Genomic DNA, 16,112 nt, shown 5'->3' on the forward strand with positions numbered 1-16,112 from the left:
TATGCTATGGACCATGCACATACTGCCATACTCTTTTTGAAAGACTTGAAATGCCACTGATAGTTTAAAAACTGTACACCTGATGGAGAAGTGAGGAAGACAATTTAATGTTTCATCCAGATCCAGAGGTGCATCAAATTAAACGACAGCTCCAATCTGCAAATAGGTGTGTCATGATGGTATCCAAGAAGACATGGTTGGTGGTGGACAATTCAGAAATGCTTCCCCAAAAGGTGGATGGTTCTTTAAAAAGTTTCAGGTCACAACACTTGCAGAAAACACTGACGCCCAACACACTGATTCTTGGTCCAGGAAACGTGTCTTCCAGATTCCATGTGGCTGGGGTGCCCCTATAATCATGTTTCTGTGCTGTAACTAAGAGGGTCCTTTGGACCAGAAATGGAGCAGGTGGGGACTGTACACCATCAGTCATAGTGGATGGCAGTGTAAAAGATGATCCAGATGACCTGGAGAGGAGACAAGCAATGTTCATAGGTCACCTGCTCAACATAGGCCCCTATTCCACAAAACAGTCAGATGTCTGCACAGTGGGCTCCCGAGGGGCTATCCAATGCACAATGTCTGGGGACCTAAATAATTTCACTGAAATCAAGCTGTCACTAACAGCCCAGGACCAACCTGCCTGTGTTTCCAAAGGGACCCCAGACAAGCCTCTGACCTTGCCAAACAGCAAACCAAGTGCCAGGGAGTGGAGTTATAGATGTAGAAACAAAACAGGTAAAGCAGACTATGCTGCTAGTAGATGTTAGGATTAGCCATAAATATGAAAACAAAACCACCATTATACCCTGTCAGTGCCATATCAAATAACATACATATTGTCAAAACTGACTGCACATTGCATCTCCTAGGACCTTTAAAAGTATTATGCTGTGGCCCAGGTGCCACCTCCCAGAGATTTTTATTTTATTGGCTTAGGCTAGAGTCTATAAATTAAAAATAAAAAAATTTTAGATATAATTTATATTCTGTAAAGTATACAATTCAGAGGGTTGTTTTCCCCCCCGGTGTTTATTTTCTTACTGAATCCATTTTTAAAAAAACAACAACACAATTCAGAGGTTTTTTTTTAATATTCACAGAGGTATGTACATATCACCATTTTTTAACTGATTCTGGAACATTTTCATCATCCTAAAAAGATCAGTTATTTCCCCTTTCCCCTTCCCATAGCCACTGGCAATCACTAATTTAACTGTTGTCTGTATGAATTTTTTTTTAAATGTGTCTTTACTGATTTCAGAGAGAGGAAGGGAGAGAGACAGAGACAGAAACATCAATGATGAGAGAGTCATTGATCTGCTGCCTCCTGCACGCCCCCCACCAGGGATTGAGCCCGCAAACCCAGACATGTGCTCTGACCAGGAATTAAACCACAATCTCCTGGAACATAGGTTGATGCTCAACCGCTGAGCCACATCAGCCAGGCTGTATGAATTTTCACATAAATGGATTCATACAATAGGTAATCTTTTGTCTAGCTTCTTTCGCTTAGCATGTTTTCAACGGTCATCATGTTGTAGCATGTATCAGTACTTCATTCCTTTTATGGCCAAATAATATTCTGCATGAATATCCACTCTTCAATCGATAACTTTGTATATTTTACCTATTAAGAATAATGCTATGAATATATTTTAAAATGTTTCCCAGTTGTTTCTAATATGCAGCCAGAGTTGAGAATCAGATGTAAAAGCTCACAATGGGCTTAGGATTTTCACACCACAGGGAGACTGTACAGTATATCACACCACATCTTTTGGGACAATGTGACTCAAGAGTAGACATGCCCTCTGGCCTCACGAGCTTTGTGAAAAATGGTACCCCAATCACACAGTGTAACTCAATCAGTAGGCTCCCCTTGAGTAACTCAGGAAATGATGTTACTTGCTATAAAACTATCAGGTATACATACCATGAACAACGCAAAAGATGTCATAAACCCCTCTTTCGTGAGCTCCCATGTGCCGCCATATTCTTCCTCATCTATCTGTAGGTAGTTGCTGAAGTAGAGGTACAGGACTCCTGCATTGATCAGGCAGAATCTGGAGGGAAGACAAGCACCAAAAACAAACCATAAGCTTGGAAGACTCAGAACTCCCACCACCATGGTTCAGCTCTATTAAGGTACTTCATTGTTGCACAGTTAACTATTCTATTATGAAAGTGAAGTAACACATGAAAACACCTGGCCCCTCAATGGAGCTACCCATTTTGCTGAGCTAGAGACCTAAAGAAGGAATAACTCTTTTTAGTTGCCCAGCCAAAGCAAAAAATGAAATAAAAAAGCAGATTTAAGTTCTCCAAGCCACCTTAAAGTAAGACAGACTGGTCCCAAGTAGGACCAGTACCTCACTTGAGTCTCTAGGTAGCTCCAGCTGGGGCGAGGGGTGGCCATGGGACAAACACATGTTAAGCTGCTGCCTCATGGCCTAACTGAGGAAGCAAGGGTGTATACTAAAAGAGCCCATGCAGAATTCCCAATACGAGACAATCTCTGGATGTTCACTGTCTGCTACTGTACTTGCGGAGGTGAACATGAGAGTTCCTGCCATTACTAGGGGCTAAAAACAGCAGTGAGGCCCTGACCAGTGTGGCTCAGTTGGTTGGAGTGTTGTCCCGTACACCAAAAGGTGGCAGGTTCGATCCCCTGGGCCATGCATGGAGGCAACCCATTGATGTTTCTCTCTCCCTCTTTCTAAAACCAATTAAAAAATAATAAAAAATAGAAACAGTACTGAGAGTGGAATTGAAACCAGAGGTTTGCAAGTACCTCTAGGCAGGTCTTTGAGCCCCATCATGTATTATTTAACTGATGGAAGAATTAGAATGCAGTGAGTAGCAATATATGTATATATATATATTTTTAAATATATCTTTATTGATTTCCGAGAGAGGAAAGGAGAATGAGAGAGAGAAACATCAACGATGAGAGAGGCATTGATCGGCTGCCTCCTGCACGCCCCCAACTGGGGATCGAGCCCGCAACCTGGGCATGTGTCCTGACCAGGAATCGAACCCCAATCGCCTGGATCCTAGGTCGACCCTCAACCACTGAGCCACGGCTGGGCGAGTAGCAATATATTGCCCTGCTCTACTGATCTCTTGGTACTGTCGTCATGTAAAAGTAACCTACAAAGTGATCAAGATTTTGATGGAGGACTGAATGTCTTAAGTCCTATTCTTTCTGAAGACTGAGGTAAAAAAATGCAGAGAAGCGGTTCCTCCTAATGGATGAAGTGTGGGCTGCTGAGGGCAAGGCAGTTAGATGATGCTGACTCATGTAAACCAGTATATAATGGGCCCACCTGAGGCAGGCAGAGCAAGGTGGGGGTGAGGTGGGGTGTGCATACTTCCGGAAGCCTAGTAAGTAGTGCGAGTGAGGGCTTTCTCCTGAGTGGGAGGAACTTGAGTTGGGAGTCTGGTTTAGACCTGTACCATGTTTCAGGAAAAGAGTGCCAATGAAGTTTGAGGACAGTGACTAGGACAGTGGCTGAATGGGGAGGGAAAGCCTAAGGGCTGGAGCCTAAGGGCCTAGGAGTACAATGGTTTCAGTAACAGAAGCAGGAAGTCAGGAAGAACGAAGGTTTTCTTGGATTTCACCTAAAATAGTCCTTGGCTTGGCTATATTGTGGCCACATCCTTATCTTCTGCCAGAAATCTTGGGATCTGGCCGATCTGGATACTTCCCTCTAACAAGAGTTTCATTTTGAACAGGCTGAGTTAGTGGCTCTAGACAGAGACTACTAATGGGACTTAGAAATGTCACTAGGGCTGGAGAATGACTGGAGACTCATCAAATGAGGTAAGCTGTAAGAGCGGCTGCTTGGTGAGATGAGAGGGAAATACCAGGGAAAGGTGAGATAAGGAATGGCAGGGAGAAAGAAAAGGGTTAGCACAAATCCTTCCTTCTAAGGTTACACACTTAGAAGAAAGTGAAGCCACAGAAACAAAGGTATTTAAATGCTTGGTGGTCAAGAGGGCGGGGTCCAGAAAGGACTGGAAAGGCTCACACTGAGTTTTAAAGATGGGAGTAATTTCTGTATTGTAAACAAGGGTGAGAACTTCACAGCAAATGTGCAGACAAAGAAATGAACGTGCTGGATTGGAGGTTGGAGAAGAACATTAAAAAAGACTGACTCTCAAATGGGTTTTTAAAAATTCTATCTTATGCCCTGGCCAGGTAGCTCAGTTGGTTACAGCACTGTCCCAATATGCCAAGGTTGTGGGTTCAATCTCTGGTCAGGGCACAATACAAAAATCAACCAAGGAGCCCAGCCAGTGTTGCTCAGTGGTTGAGTGTCGACCCATGAACCAGGAGGTTACGGTTTGATTCCAGGTCAGGGCACATTCCTGGATTACAGGCTCAATCCCCAGTAGGGGCATGCAGAAGGCAGCTGATCAATGACTCTCTCATCATTGATATTTCTATTTCTCTTCCCTCTCCCTTCCTCTCTCTGAAATCAATAAAAATATATTAAGCCCTAGCTGGTTTTGCTGAGTGGTTAAGAGCATCCACCCGCAGACTGGAGGGTCCTGGGTTCAATTCCAGCCAAGGGAGCGTACCATAGTTGCAGGCTCAATCCCCAGCCCTATTCAGGGTGCATGCAGGAAGCAACCAATCGATGTTTCTCTCACATCCATGTCTCTCTCTCTCTCCTACTCTCTCTGAAAAGCAACAGAAAAAATATCCTCTGGTGAGGATAAAAACAAAACACATACTAAAAAAAATTTTTTTTTTAATTCTATCCTAAAATCTCCTGTCAAAATTTAACAAAATAATGAACCTAACAAATACTATGACTTCAGGGCTGGAAGGCTACATGACAACAGTAACATATGGCCCTGCTTTCAAGAGTCAATGGGAATTCATTTGTTTTTTTTAAATGTTTTTATTGATTTCAGAGAGAGGAAGGGAGAGAGAGAGAGAAATCTCAATGATGAGAGTCACTAATCGGCTGCCTCCTGTACGCCACCTACTGGGGGTAGAGCCTGCAACCTGGGCATGCGCCCTGATCAGGAATTGAACAGTGCCCTCCTGGTTCATAGGTCAACGCTCAACCACTGAGCCACGCGGGCCGGGCTCATTTTTTTTTTTAGAAAATTTAACAAGCAGCCCTGGCCAGGTGGCTCAGCTGGTTAGAGCGTCATTCAGTGTACCAAAGGTCACGGGGTTCAGCTCCCAGTCAGGGCACATACTTGGGTTTCGGATTTGATCCCTAGTTGGGGTGCGTTTGGGAGGCAACAGATCAATGTTTCACTCTCACATAGATGTTTCTCTCTCCCTCTCTCTAAAAATCAAAAGCATGTCCTCTGGTAAGGATTTAAATTTTTTTTTTTTTTAATTAACAAGCATTCACTGAGCACCTATTAATCATATGCCAAACTCTATGAGACAGGCAGGAAGGGATGGAAAGGGCCCACCTCTGATAATGCAAAACCACAGAAGCATCACTCAGTTCTTCAGCAAATTATAATTGAGACCCGAGGAAAGTGTTTTACATTAATGGGCCCTAACTGGTGGCTACACCAGAAATAAGCCAAGCTGGAACCAAAACAGAGGGCAGCTATGGCAGAAGTGGGGAGGAGTCACCAGAACGGAGCACCAGAGAAGTTCTGCTCTTACATCCAGGCAGCTGGGTCAGACAGATGGAGAAGAGATGTGAGTGGAAAAATCAATGTCCTTGGGCTCTTTCCAAGAGCAGGGGAAAAGGTGCCAACCAAAGGAGAGAAGGGATTTGAGTTTTGGCTCTGGCAGGACAGTGTGGGAGTGAACCACAGAAAGCAGTCCTGAAAAAGCAGCTCTATGCACTATGGGTGATCCACTCCAAGGTGAATTCACTCCAAACGCCACGTTTCCTGTCTTCTCAAAAGCGGTATTGTGCCACTCTTTGTAAAGCTAATCATATAATTGCAGTGAACGATTTATGGAGTGCCTGTGAGGTACTAAGCACTACATTCAGCAATTTATTTGCATTGTTTCATTTAATTCACACATCAATCTTATGAGGCAGGCATTTTAATTGCTCCTTTATTTATTATGTATTTTTATTAATTTTCAGAGAGAAAGGAAGGGAGAGGGGGAGAGAGAAACATCAATGATGAAAGTCATCATTGATCGGCTGCCTCCTGCATGCCCCCTGCTGGAGATCGAGCCCACAACCCAGGCACGTGCCCTGACCAGGAATTGAACCTCGATCTGTTGGATCCTAGGTCAATGCTCAACCACGCCCAGCTAGGCTATTGCCCCCATTTTAATGATAAGGAAACTGAGTCTCAGAGAGCTGAGGCCAAAATTATGTAGCCTGAAAGTGACAAAGCTAGAACTTGAATTCAGAGCTTTCTATAAAGTTAAAAAGAAAGGAAGATCTGTTTGGCAAGTTTAACTCTTCTGCCACAGTATGAGGTATATCAGACTAGCTCTAGTCTTTGCTCTATTATTCCAGATTGGTGACTTCAGAGAAATCCTTTAGGAATCCTACAAGACATAATAGGTTCAAGGGTCTCTGAACCTCTCCTAGACAAGTGGCCATGGGACGATGAGAAACTCCCTCTAGCTTTTAGATTGCCCTTCCTCCTTCTCTGGCATTTTTCTCTTTTCTGCCTTTTCTCTCATAGAAAGCTCAAATGGGGTGACCAACACTCTCAAAGTATCTATATACCACCTCCAACCTGGGAGGACCTCTGTGAATACCAGGTCTTGGGTCTCATCATCCCCAATCAGCCCTCATCAAGTGTGCACTCCATCAAAGTCAGGCAGAGAATAAACTCTTAATGTTTTCTTGTACAAATGCTCAGCTCAGTATCATAAATCAAAAACCTTGTTAGTTAGGAGAGCTGTATTCCTTTTGGGTCACCCTGTGAGAAAACAGGCAACTCAAATGAGTTTATTTCACCCTAGGGTAAGAGGAGAAGAGATGTGACCACCCCTTAAAAAAAAAACAATGTGACTTTTCCATGGTAAGGGTGACAGTTTATATTCCCTGCATGAAAAAAGGTGACAGCTTGCCTGTCCACGTCCACCACTGCTTGCCCCCAATTCCCACATATCCTTTTAATTCAATCAAGTGGGGAGTGGGCATGTGAACTCATTTTCAGTGGGTTGTTAAGAAGCAGAGCCACGACCAGGGGCTAGTGTCAACCGTTTCCACTGGCCATAGGAGCACAGGAGACGGTGGAGGGCCAATCCTTTGACTTTTTCATTGCCTCTAAAATGTAAGGACCTTGCCCGGCCAGGTGTGGCTCAGCAGCTGAGCATCAACCTAGGATCCAGGAAATCGAAGTTCATTTCCTGGTCAGGGCACATGCCTGGGGTTGTGGGCTCAATCCCTAGTCATGGGCATGCAGGAGGCAGCCGATCAATGACTTTCTCATTATCGATGTTTCTATCTCTCTCTCTGCTTCTCTGAAATCAACAAAGATACATTAAAAAAAAGAAAGAAAAGAAAATGCAAGATATCCAAGACTTACCCTGCTATTCCCAAGAAACCTCGCAATGGTAACACTCCCCAAATGACACCTAGGACCACAGCGATGATCTGTCGGAACCAGTAGATCACATCTAAAAATTCATCCTATAGGAGAGAGACAGACTGCATGCGTTATCTGGACTGGGTGCCACAGTAGGACCTCCTGTAATAGGTAAGGAACAGGAAAGCTTCCTGCTAACATATCTTCCAGGGAATTTCCCCCCAAAAGCAAATATATGGGGCTCTCTCATCTCTACCTCGTCTTATACTAAAAGGGGGGGGGGGGGAGATACTTGTCTTTTTTTTTAAAAAAAAATCTTTATTTCAGAGAGAGGAAGGGAGAGAAAGACAAACATCAATGATGAGAGTCGTCACTGATTGGCTGCCTCCTGCATGCCCCCAGCTGGGGATCAAGCCCACAATCCAGGCATGTGCCCAGACCGGAGTTGAACTGCAATCTCCTGAATCCTAGGTCGATGCTCAACTGCTGAGCCACACCCGGCAAGGCATGATACTTGTCTTGAGTGATGACTTCTAAGAGCTATGCTCTAACTAAAAAACTAGAAAAATCATTTACCTTTTTCGAGAAGTTGCAAAACTGAAATGGCTGGTAACGAAATGTGGTGTTAGCAACTGTGCTGCTGAACACTGACAATACTTATCTCCTCTGGGGAGAACTAGACACACCAGTCCCAGCCAGAAGGGCCGACAGGCAACCTACTCAGTACCTCTTCCTGCACACTGAATTTTGAGTAAATCACAAAGGAGAGAGAAAGGATTAGAAACAAAAGTGCTGGAGGCAGGCGGCAACATATCTATTTTACATACAAGGACACGAACGACTCAGGTTTCTGACCTGCCCTAGAGTTCAGGAACCAGTCCTTACAGAAGAAAAGAAATGACACGGCAGATCAGAAGGGTTTTACAAGAGCTGGGTAGGGCTGGGACAACTTCGCAAAGTGCCTCCCTCCTTACTGGGACTCCAGAAAGGAAAACATAATTCACCAGCTGCCTCCCCCCAAGACTGCAAATATAACATTTTTTTCAGGCCAACTGGAATCAAGCTGTTCGTGATGGTCCCTTCCAGATCATGGCTAGGGAGAGCCCAAACTCAGATCTGAATGTGTGTAACAGGTAAGAAAATCCTGAAGCCCACCCCCCCACACACACACTCCCCCCTGCAAGGTGGTCTCAGTCTCCCCTCAACAATCACACTAAAGGTATCCGGTTTTTCTCGTTAAACAATAAAGCAATGGCCGCCTTAGTGAGCCTCACCATGTGCCACCTCCTTAATGCACCACAGTACCCCAGTTCAGAGTTGTTCTGAAAATTAAATGAGACACGCATGGAGAGCACCTGACAAAGTACCCAGTAGATGTCTGTCACCTTTACTTTTCATGCTAACGACTACGTTAAGCAGTTATTTCTGAGAAAGTAAATCACTCTAGATCCTTCAGGGAGTAAACGGCGGAGGTCAAATCGAATTCAGCTCAATCTCGCCGTTCAAACACATGCCCTGCCCGCGAGGGGCACCTCCTCTGCCCTCTCCACGCTGCTGCTCGCATGACCCAGGCGGCTTGGCCGTTAGGCCACTCGGCGGTGAGCCCCTAGCTCGGCTCTCAGGCCCGGGCCCGCGGAGTTCGCCATGACACCCTCTGGCCACCCGCTCCGCCACCCCAAACATTCGGCCGTATGTGGGTGCCAACTAGGGCCCGCCCACCCGTCCCCAAGCGCCAACCGGCTCCTCAAACCTGTGCCCTCACCAGGTCCTACCTCACCTTGTCCTCCCAGGCCGCGTCACTTCGCAGCACCTTGCTCCAGACAGAGATTTTGAGGGCCCCGTTGGCCAGCTGCGGCTGAGGCGGCTCCTCCTTCCGCCTCCCGCCGCTCATCCTCCCGCCGCGCCGCCCGGGCCGGGCCTGGGGCGCGCGGGCCGAGCCAAAAGGAGTCGGGGCCTGGGGTCGCGGGTCACGGCGTTCGGGCGGCAGTGGCACGCTCAGCAGTCTCGCCGGGGGGTGCGCTGCAGCCGCCCGCCCTCGGCCAAGCAGCCCGGCTCAACCCGCTCCGCCGAGACCAGGTGCCGTGGAGGGAGGAGCAACGCAGCGCCGAGCGTCCTCCCGCCGACGTGCCCACGCAGCCAATCGGAGGGCGTGCAGTGGTCCGAGTGAAAAAAGTGCCCGTGGTCTTAGCGCAAGCGCTCTACGCATGACGGAAGTGACGACAAGCTTCGGCCAAGCGCAAGGTAGGTGAGAGGTAGGGTGAGAGGGAAGGGACAATCTTGGGGGCGAGGACGATACGAGCGCGAGGCGGCGCTGTGGAGACTGAACAGCGTCTGAAGCGAAAGCGGAGGTTGGCCCTGAGCGCCGCGCAGCTCGCCACAGCTCGTCCCTTTGGGCAGCGGGGCAGAACACTACCCTGCCTTTCCGGAGGCGTCCTTTCTGGCCCAGGCTTTGCGCCCCAGGAGCCCCAGACTGTCCATGCTCGCTTTCTCCCCTAACTCTGCAAGTCCCGTAGGGCCTCCTTCAGGATGTTGACTCTCTTCTGTACTAATTCAATGTCTCATCCCACCCAGCACCCTCTTTTGGCAGCGAGTCCTGAGACCTGCAGAGGAGAAATGATTTTCTACAGCAAGTCGGAACCAGCCGAGGACTCCTCGCGGAGTTGAAGCGGAGAATATACTTTATTAGGTGTCAGAGTATCTGTGGTGTCCTCAGCCTGTGCTGGGTCAGTGGCTCACAAAGCGGGTTTCTGCACCGGCAGCAGCCGCCTCACCTGGAGTCTCGACGGGAGATGTGAATTCTCCGACTCCAGCCGAAACCCTGGGGGCGGGGCCGGTAACGAGCGTCTCCGCGAGCCCCGCGGGCGGCGCGGGACCTGCGCTCGTAGTGAGCGCGGCCGGGGCGCGGCGCTTCTGTGCGGGGGTTTATGGAGCGGAGTAAGTTGCCCGGAATCACTCAGCTGATTGATTGAATCAATCAGTCAAACCTGGGTTTGATCCAAAATTTGTACTTTAAGCCTTAAGCTTTAGGTCTTAATAACAATAAGGTCGGAGCCTTTGCGTACCTGTGCGCATTCACTGTAGTTCTCCACCCGAGGTGAGCAGCAGGATCTCCTAGAGAGCCTTTTCAGAATTCTGTAGCTGGTGTTTTCCACCACAGTCGAGCCCCAAGGTCCTGTTTGAGTAGGTCGAGTGGGGCTGGACCCCAAAGGTGCTATATGTAGCAATAGACATTACTCAGTCTGGAGCGGGTGGGAGGGCCATATAGCTGACATGGGTGTACACCTTTCGTCCTTACTTTCCCCTGGGTCTTGTTCTTTTTGGTTCTGCCCCTTTTCTGAACCCGTTCCCTCCCATATGCAAACTGTGGTGAAGCCCAACCAGCCAACTCCAGCTGGGAAGTGTACCAACAGTAGAAAACTTCTTTTACAGGCTCCCTGGTGGCATGCAGCACTGGAGACAACTGAACACTCTATCAGAGAATGTTGGGAGACCGTCCTGCCCATGGCCAAAGACAAAAACGGTAAGTGTTCAGTCGGCTGGGTTTGATGGTAAAGGTTTGTAATGGGGAGTTAAGGAAGACAGCTCTGAAAGAAAAGTAGGAGTTGAGAAGGGGAAGGGAAGAGAGCATTTCAGAAGATAAAACCATGGGGGTTAATGGTAAGGGATAAAGCCACAAATGAAGAAAAGAGGGTCATGCCGAGGAATTTGTTTTTATCCAAAGGGGGAGGAGGAAATCACGGAAAGGAATTCACTTTTCAGGTTTGCACCTGTTTCTTTAATCCTCACCTGAGGGTATTTTTTCTATTGATTTTCAGAGAGTCAAAGGGAGAGAGAGAGAGACATTGATGTGACAGAGACACATCAATTGGTTGCCTCCTTAACAGGCCCCAGCCAGGGCCAGGGATCAAGCCTGCAACTGGGGTGCTTGCCCTTGGCCTGAATCGAACCCGGGACTCTTCAGTCCTCCCGCCGACACTCTAACCACTGAGTCAAACTGGCCAGGGCCATGTTTGCATCTTAAGGCAGATCACTCTGGCTCCTATTTGGAGGACTGGATGAGAATGGGAGACTAAAGACTGAAAGTTCTTCAAGTGAGATTTAGTGGGGCACTGAAGATGGAGAAAATTGGAATAAAATGGAGTTAATTTTTTTTTAATGTTAAAAAAATCTTTAAGTTGCTGTAAAATATAACAAAATTTACCAATTTTAAGTATATTCACTTAAATACACTTAAAATGCACAGTGAAGTATATTCATTGTATTTTGCAGCCATCACTACCATCCATTTTCAGAACCATTCATTAACTCCCCATTTTCCCCAGCCCCAGCCCCCAGCAATGACCATTCTACTTGCTGTCTCTGAATTTGACTAAGTACCTCATAAGAGTGGGTTCACACAGTATTTGCCCTCTTCTGAATGGCTTCTTTCACTTAGCATAACATCTTCAATGTTCATTCATGTCATACCATGTGTCAGAATTTCCTTTTTAAGGCTGAGTAACAACTTTGTTAAATTTTGTTAAATGTCCATTGTATGTATATACCACCTTTTGCTTATCCATTCATCTACTGAGTGACACTTGGGCTACTTCGACCTTTTTGCTACTGTGAATAATGTGTCTATGTACACTGGTGTACAAATATCTGTCATGTCCCTGCTTTTAATTCAACCCAGAGTTGAATTGCTGTATCATATGACAGTTTAATTTTTAATTTTTTCAGAAGAGGGCAAATACTGTGTGAACCCACTCTTATGAGGTACTTATGAGGTACTGTTTTCTATAGCAGCTGTACCATTTAAATTCCCACTAACAACCCTGCTGGGCATGGCTCAGTGGTTGAGCATTGACTTATGATCCAGGAGACCCATGTTCCATCCCTGGTCAGGCCACATGCCCAGGTTGCGGGCTCCATCCCCAGTGGAAGGCGTGCAGGAGGCAGCTGATCAGTGACACTCTCATCGTTGATGTTTCTGTCTCTCTCTCTCCCTCTTCCTTCCTCTCTCTGAAATCAATAAAGATATATTTTTTTAAAAAAGGCAAACTAGTAAATATTAAAAAAAAAATTCCTATCAACGGTGCACAAGAGTTCCAGTTTCTCCACATTCTTGCCAACACTTGTTTTTATTTTTAAAATAAGCGCTGTGAAGTGGTATCTCATTGTGGTTTTGATTTTCATTTCATTACTGACTAGTGATGTTGAGCAGCTTTTCATGTGCTTGTTACCCATTTGTATATCTGGAGAAATGTCTGTTCCACACTTTTGCCCACTTTTGAGTCTGGTCGTTTGGTGTGTGTTTTTTGTTGAGTTTTAGCAGTTCTGTGTATATTCTGGGTATTAATCCCTTATCATATATGTAATTTGCAAATACTTTCTCTCATTCTGTGGATTCCCTTTTTACTCTGTTGATAAGTGTCTTTTTATACACCAAAGCTTTTAATTTTGATGAAGTCCATTTTGTGTAATTTTTTATTGTTGCCTATGCCTTTGGTGTCATGTACAAGAAATCATTGCCATATCCAATGTCATCAAGCTTTTCCTCTGTTTTCTTCTCAGAGTTTTATAGTTTTAGCTCTTATATTTAGGTCTTTGATCCATTTTGAGTTTTTTAAATTTATTTTTCAGTTATAGTTGATATACAATATTATATTCTTTTCAAGTGTACAACATATTGATTAGACATTTATATTCCTTATGAAGTGATTATCCTGATAAGTCTAGTACCCCTCTGGCATCATACATAGTTATTACAATATTACTGACTATATCCCCTATGCCGTACTTTACATCCCCTTGACTATTTTTATAACAGGCAGGCAGACAAGGAGACCGGAGACAAGGCTCAAATCAGTCTCTCTGATCCAGCGTTCAGGGAAGGTTTTTAAGGGGTTAGGAACAAGTTCTAATTAGGATCTTGGAACTTGACCACTTACGGTAAGATTCCAGTGTTCAAGTTCCTGTCATGTCCAGTCCTTTGGTTCTGGGTGCAGCTGGAGGACAGTGTGCAGTGCACTCTCTGTAAAGTAACTCAAGGGTTGTATTAATCATGGATCTGCTTTAAGGGAGCAGAACCAATTTTAAGCGGTTCAGGTGATTCGTGTGCTGTTTCAATTTGACCATATGTGTGAGGGTTCATTTCAGGGCTGTCTGTTCTATTCCATTGGTGTATCTGTCCTTACACCAGTTCCTCACAGTTTTGATTAACATAGCTTTGTAGTATGTTTTGAAATCAGGAAGTGTGAGTCCTATAACTTTGTTCTCCTTTTTCAAATTGTTTTGGTTTTGTGGGGGGTTCCTTAAGATTCTGTAAGAATTTTAGGATGAGTTTTTTTTATTTCTGCAAAAAAAAGTCACAGGGATTTTGACAGCGATTGCAATGAACCAATAGATCGCTTTGGGTGGTACTGACATCTTAGCAACATCCAGTCGTCCAGTCTGTGCACACAAGATGTTTTTACATTTATTTGTATCTTCTTCAGTGTTGCTCAGTGATGTTTTGTAGTTTTCAGTATATATGACTTTCACTTCCTTGGTTAATTCTTATTTTTTTCTTTTTGGTGCTATTTTGTTTTTAATTTTTATTTTTAAAAATATGTATTTATTGATTTTTTGAGAAAGGGAGAGGGAGCGATAGAAACATTGATAAGAAACATCAGATGGCTCCCTCCTGCACGCCCCCTACTGGGGATCAAACCAGGAACCCTGGCATGTGCCCTGACCAGGAGTCAAACCAGTGACCTCTTGGTGCATGGGACGACACTCAGTCCACTGAGCCACACCAGCTGGGCTAATATTTTAAATAAAATTATTTTTTAATTTCTATTTTGGACTGTTTGTTATTGTATAGCTGATTTTGTATCCTGCAACTTTGCTGAATCCATTTATCAGTTTAACAGTTTGTGTGTGTTTGTGGATTCTTTAGGGTTTTCTATATCTATGATCATATCTACAGAGATCATAAAGAGTTAATTCTTTATATGTTACATTGTATTATATCATGAAGCTCTGACCTTAACTCTGAGATTCATTAAATTTGTGTTTACATGGGAGGAGAGGAGGGTGTCACAGAAAGTCATATATGGAAGGGTCCTCAGATTCTGCACTCCAGCCCAAGGTCACACAGCAAGTTAGAGGTTCAACAGGCATCAAAACATGATCTGTGTTCCTCTCTTAGCTTTCTAGGGGCAGAAAAAGTCAAACGGGGGAGCTATGGTGGAGAGCCCTTGCCTCAAAGGTCATCTGTGGAACTGCACCTTGTTCCCTTTTTGCTTTCACCCCAGGTTTTCCTTCTTAGGAAGTAAGGAATCTGGCTGAATCCCAGTGCATCCATCTGGTTAAAATAAACATCCTGGGTGATCTAATATGGAAAAGAACTTGACGTAGTCAGATTTGGAAGTGGGAGATTTGAAGTTAGGACAAATTTATACTTGTCAGTTTGGGGCTTTCTAGCACCATCAAACACATGATCTCAGCCTCAGGGGTGAGTGTAGACATAGCCCTGAGATCTTGTTCCAGACCACTACATCAAAATGAGTTGTAATCTTTTTGCTAGTGGAGGGTCTTGCCTTCAATTTGTAATAAACACAGCATCTGTGAAGCTCAATAAAGCCAAGTGCAATGAAATGAGGTGTGCCTGTATGTCTTCCCAGCCGAATGCCTTGACACTACTGCCAGCTGCTGGTGATAGTGTTTGGAGAGGAAGGTGTGCTCTGAGAGGTAAGGTTACCGACCCAGACAGACACAGATGGAATCACAGAAATCAGTTCTGGAAGGAAAACCGTAAGCCATGGAAAGAGCACCTGTTGTGAGGTAGAGAGGTCTGAGTTTGTATCCTGGTTCTCTTTTCTTTTGGCCTACAGTAAATGTTTTACTAGCACTTTGAGCCCTTAGTAGGTGTCAGCTTTGCTAAATGTTTTACATACATTTTGTTCCTCCAAAAACTGGCCAGAGCTCATCAATTTGAAGCTCAATCCAGAAGACACTTTTGGTTTCAGTTCTTTGAACTTCTAGGCCATGTCTCCTGAGGCAGTTGAACCACTCAAATCACTTCCCCCTTTGTGGGAATATTGTCTCCCAGATGTAAAATGAGTATGAAATTTACTTTGAAGAGCCCTTCCATCATGTTCCTATTCTGCCAAGCCCCAGGAACAAGTGTCCAGTTTGAGGGGTACTGACAGAGTGGAGTGGGAAAATCAGGACCTTGGGCCAATGAATGGCTAAATTGGGGCTCTTTCATCTTGGGAACTTGAGCAGGGAAGTTGTCCAAATTCCTAAAGGAGCATGACCTGTGGGAGATTTGATACCCTTCATCCAGGTGTAATAGGGAGAAATTAGGAAGAAGCCAATTTGGTTCAATAGAAGAAACTTTCAGTGCTTAGCCCCAACCATGTTAGACAGCTGGATGCCAGTAGGCTGTGAACTGCCCATCACTAGTTCAAATAAGTCTGGGTAGACCTCAAGGTGACCTTCAAACACCTGAATTCATCTCTTAGCTCCACTTAGAATCAGCAAATAACAAGTCCTGTTTCTTTACCTGTGAGAAGGGCATCTCGTTTCTTGTGTAGAAATTGAGAGAGAATGAACAGTGCAGCCCCATGCACATAGCAAGACTGTTAACTACT

General features: G+C 45.2%; 1 protein-coding gene across 1 annotated transcript; it reads right to left on the minus strand.

The window, feature by feature from the left end:
* Positions 1 to 85: 85 nt before the first annotated feature.
* On the minus strand, positions 86 to 9,568 carry RAB5IF (RAB5 interacting factor). The gene is made up of 4 exons (XM_087818752.1): positions 9,269 to 9,568; positions 7,492 to 7,595; positions 1,937 to 2,066; positions 86 to 467 (listed from the first exon to the last, which is right to left on the minus strand). The coding sequence occupies exons 1-4, from the start codon at positions 9,380 to 9,382 to the stop codon at positions 426 to 428; spliced, it is 390 nt and encodes a 129-aa protein (XP_087674878.1). The 5' UTR covers positions 9,383 to 9,568; the 3' UTR covers positions 86 to 425.
* Between the last annotated feature and the right edge of the window lie 6,544 nt (positions 9,569 to 16,112).

Source organism: Miniopterus natalensis, chromosome 7, assembly GCF_054644295.1.
Source record: "Miniopterus natalensis isolate mMinNat1 chromosome 7, mMinNat1.hap1, whole genome shotgun sequence".
Lineage (NCBI taxonomy): Eukaryota > Metazoa > Chordata > Mammalia > Chiroptera > Miniopteridae > Miniopterus > Miniopterus natalensis.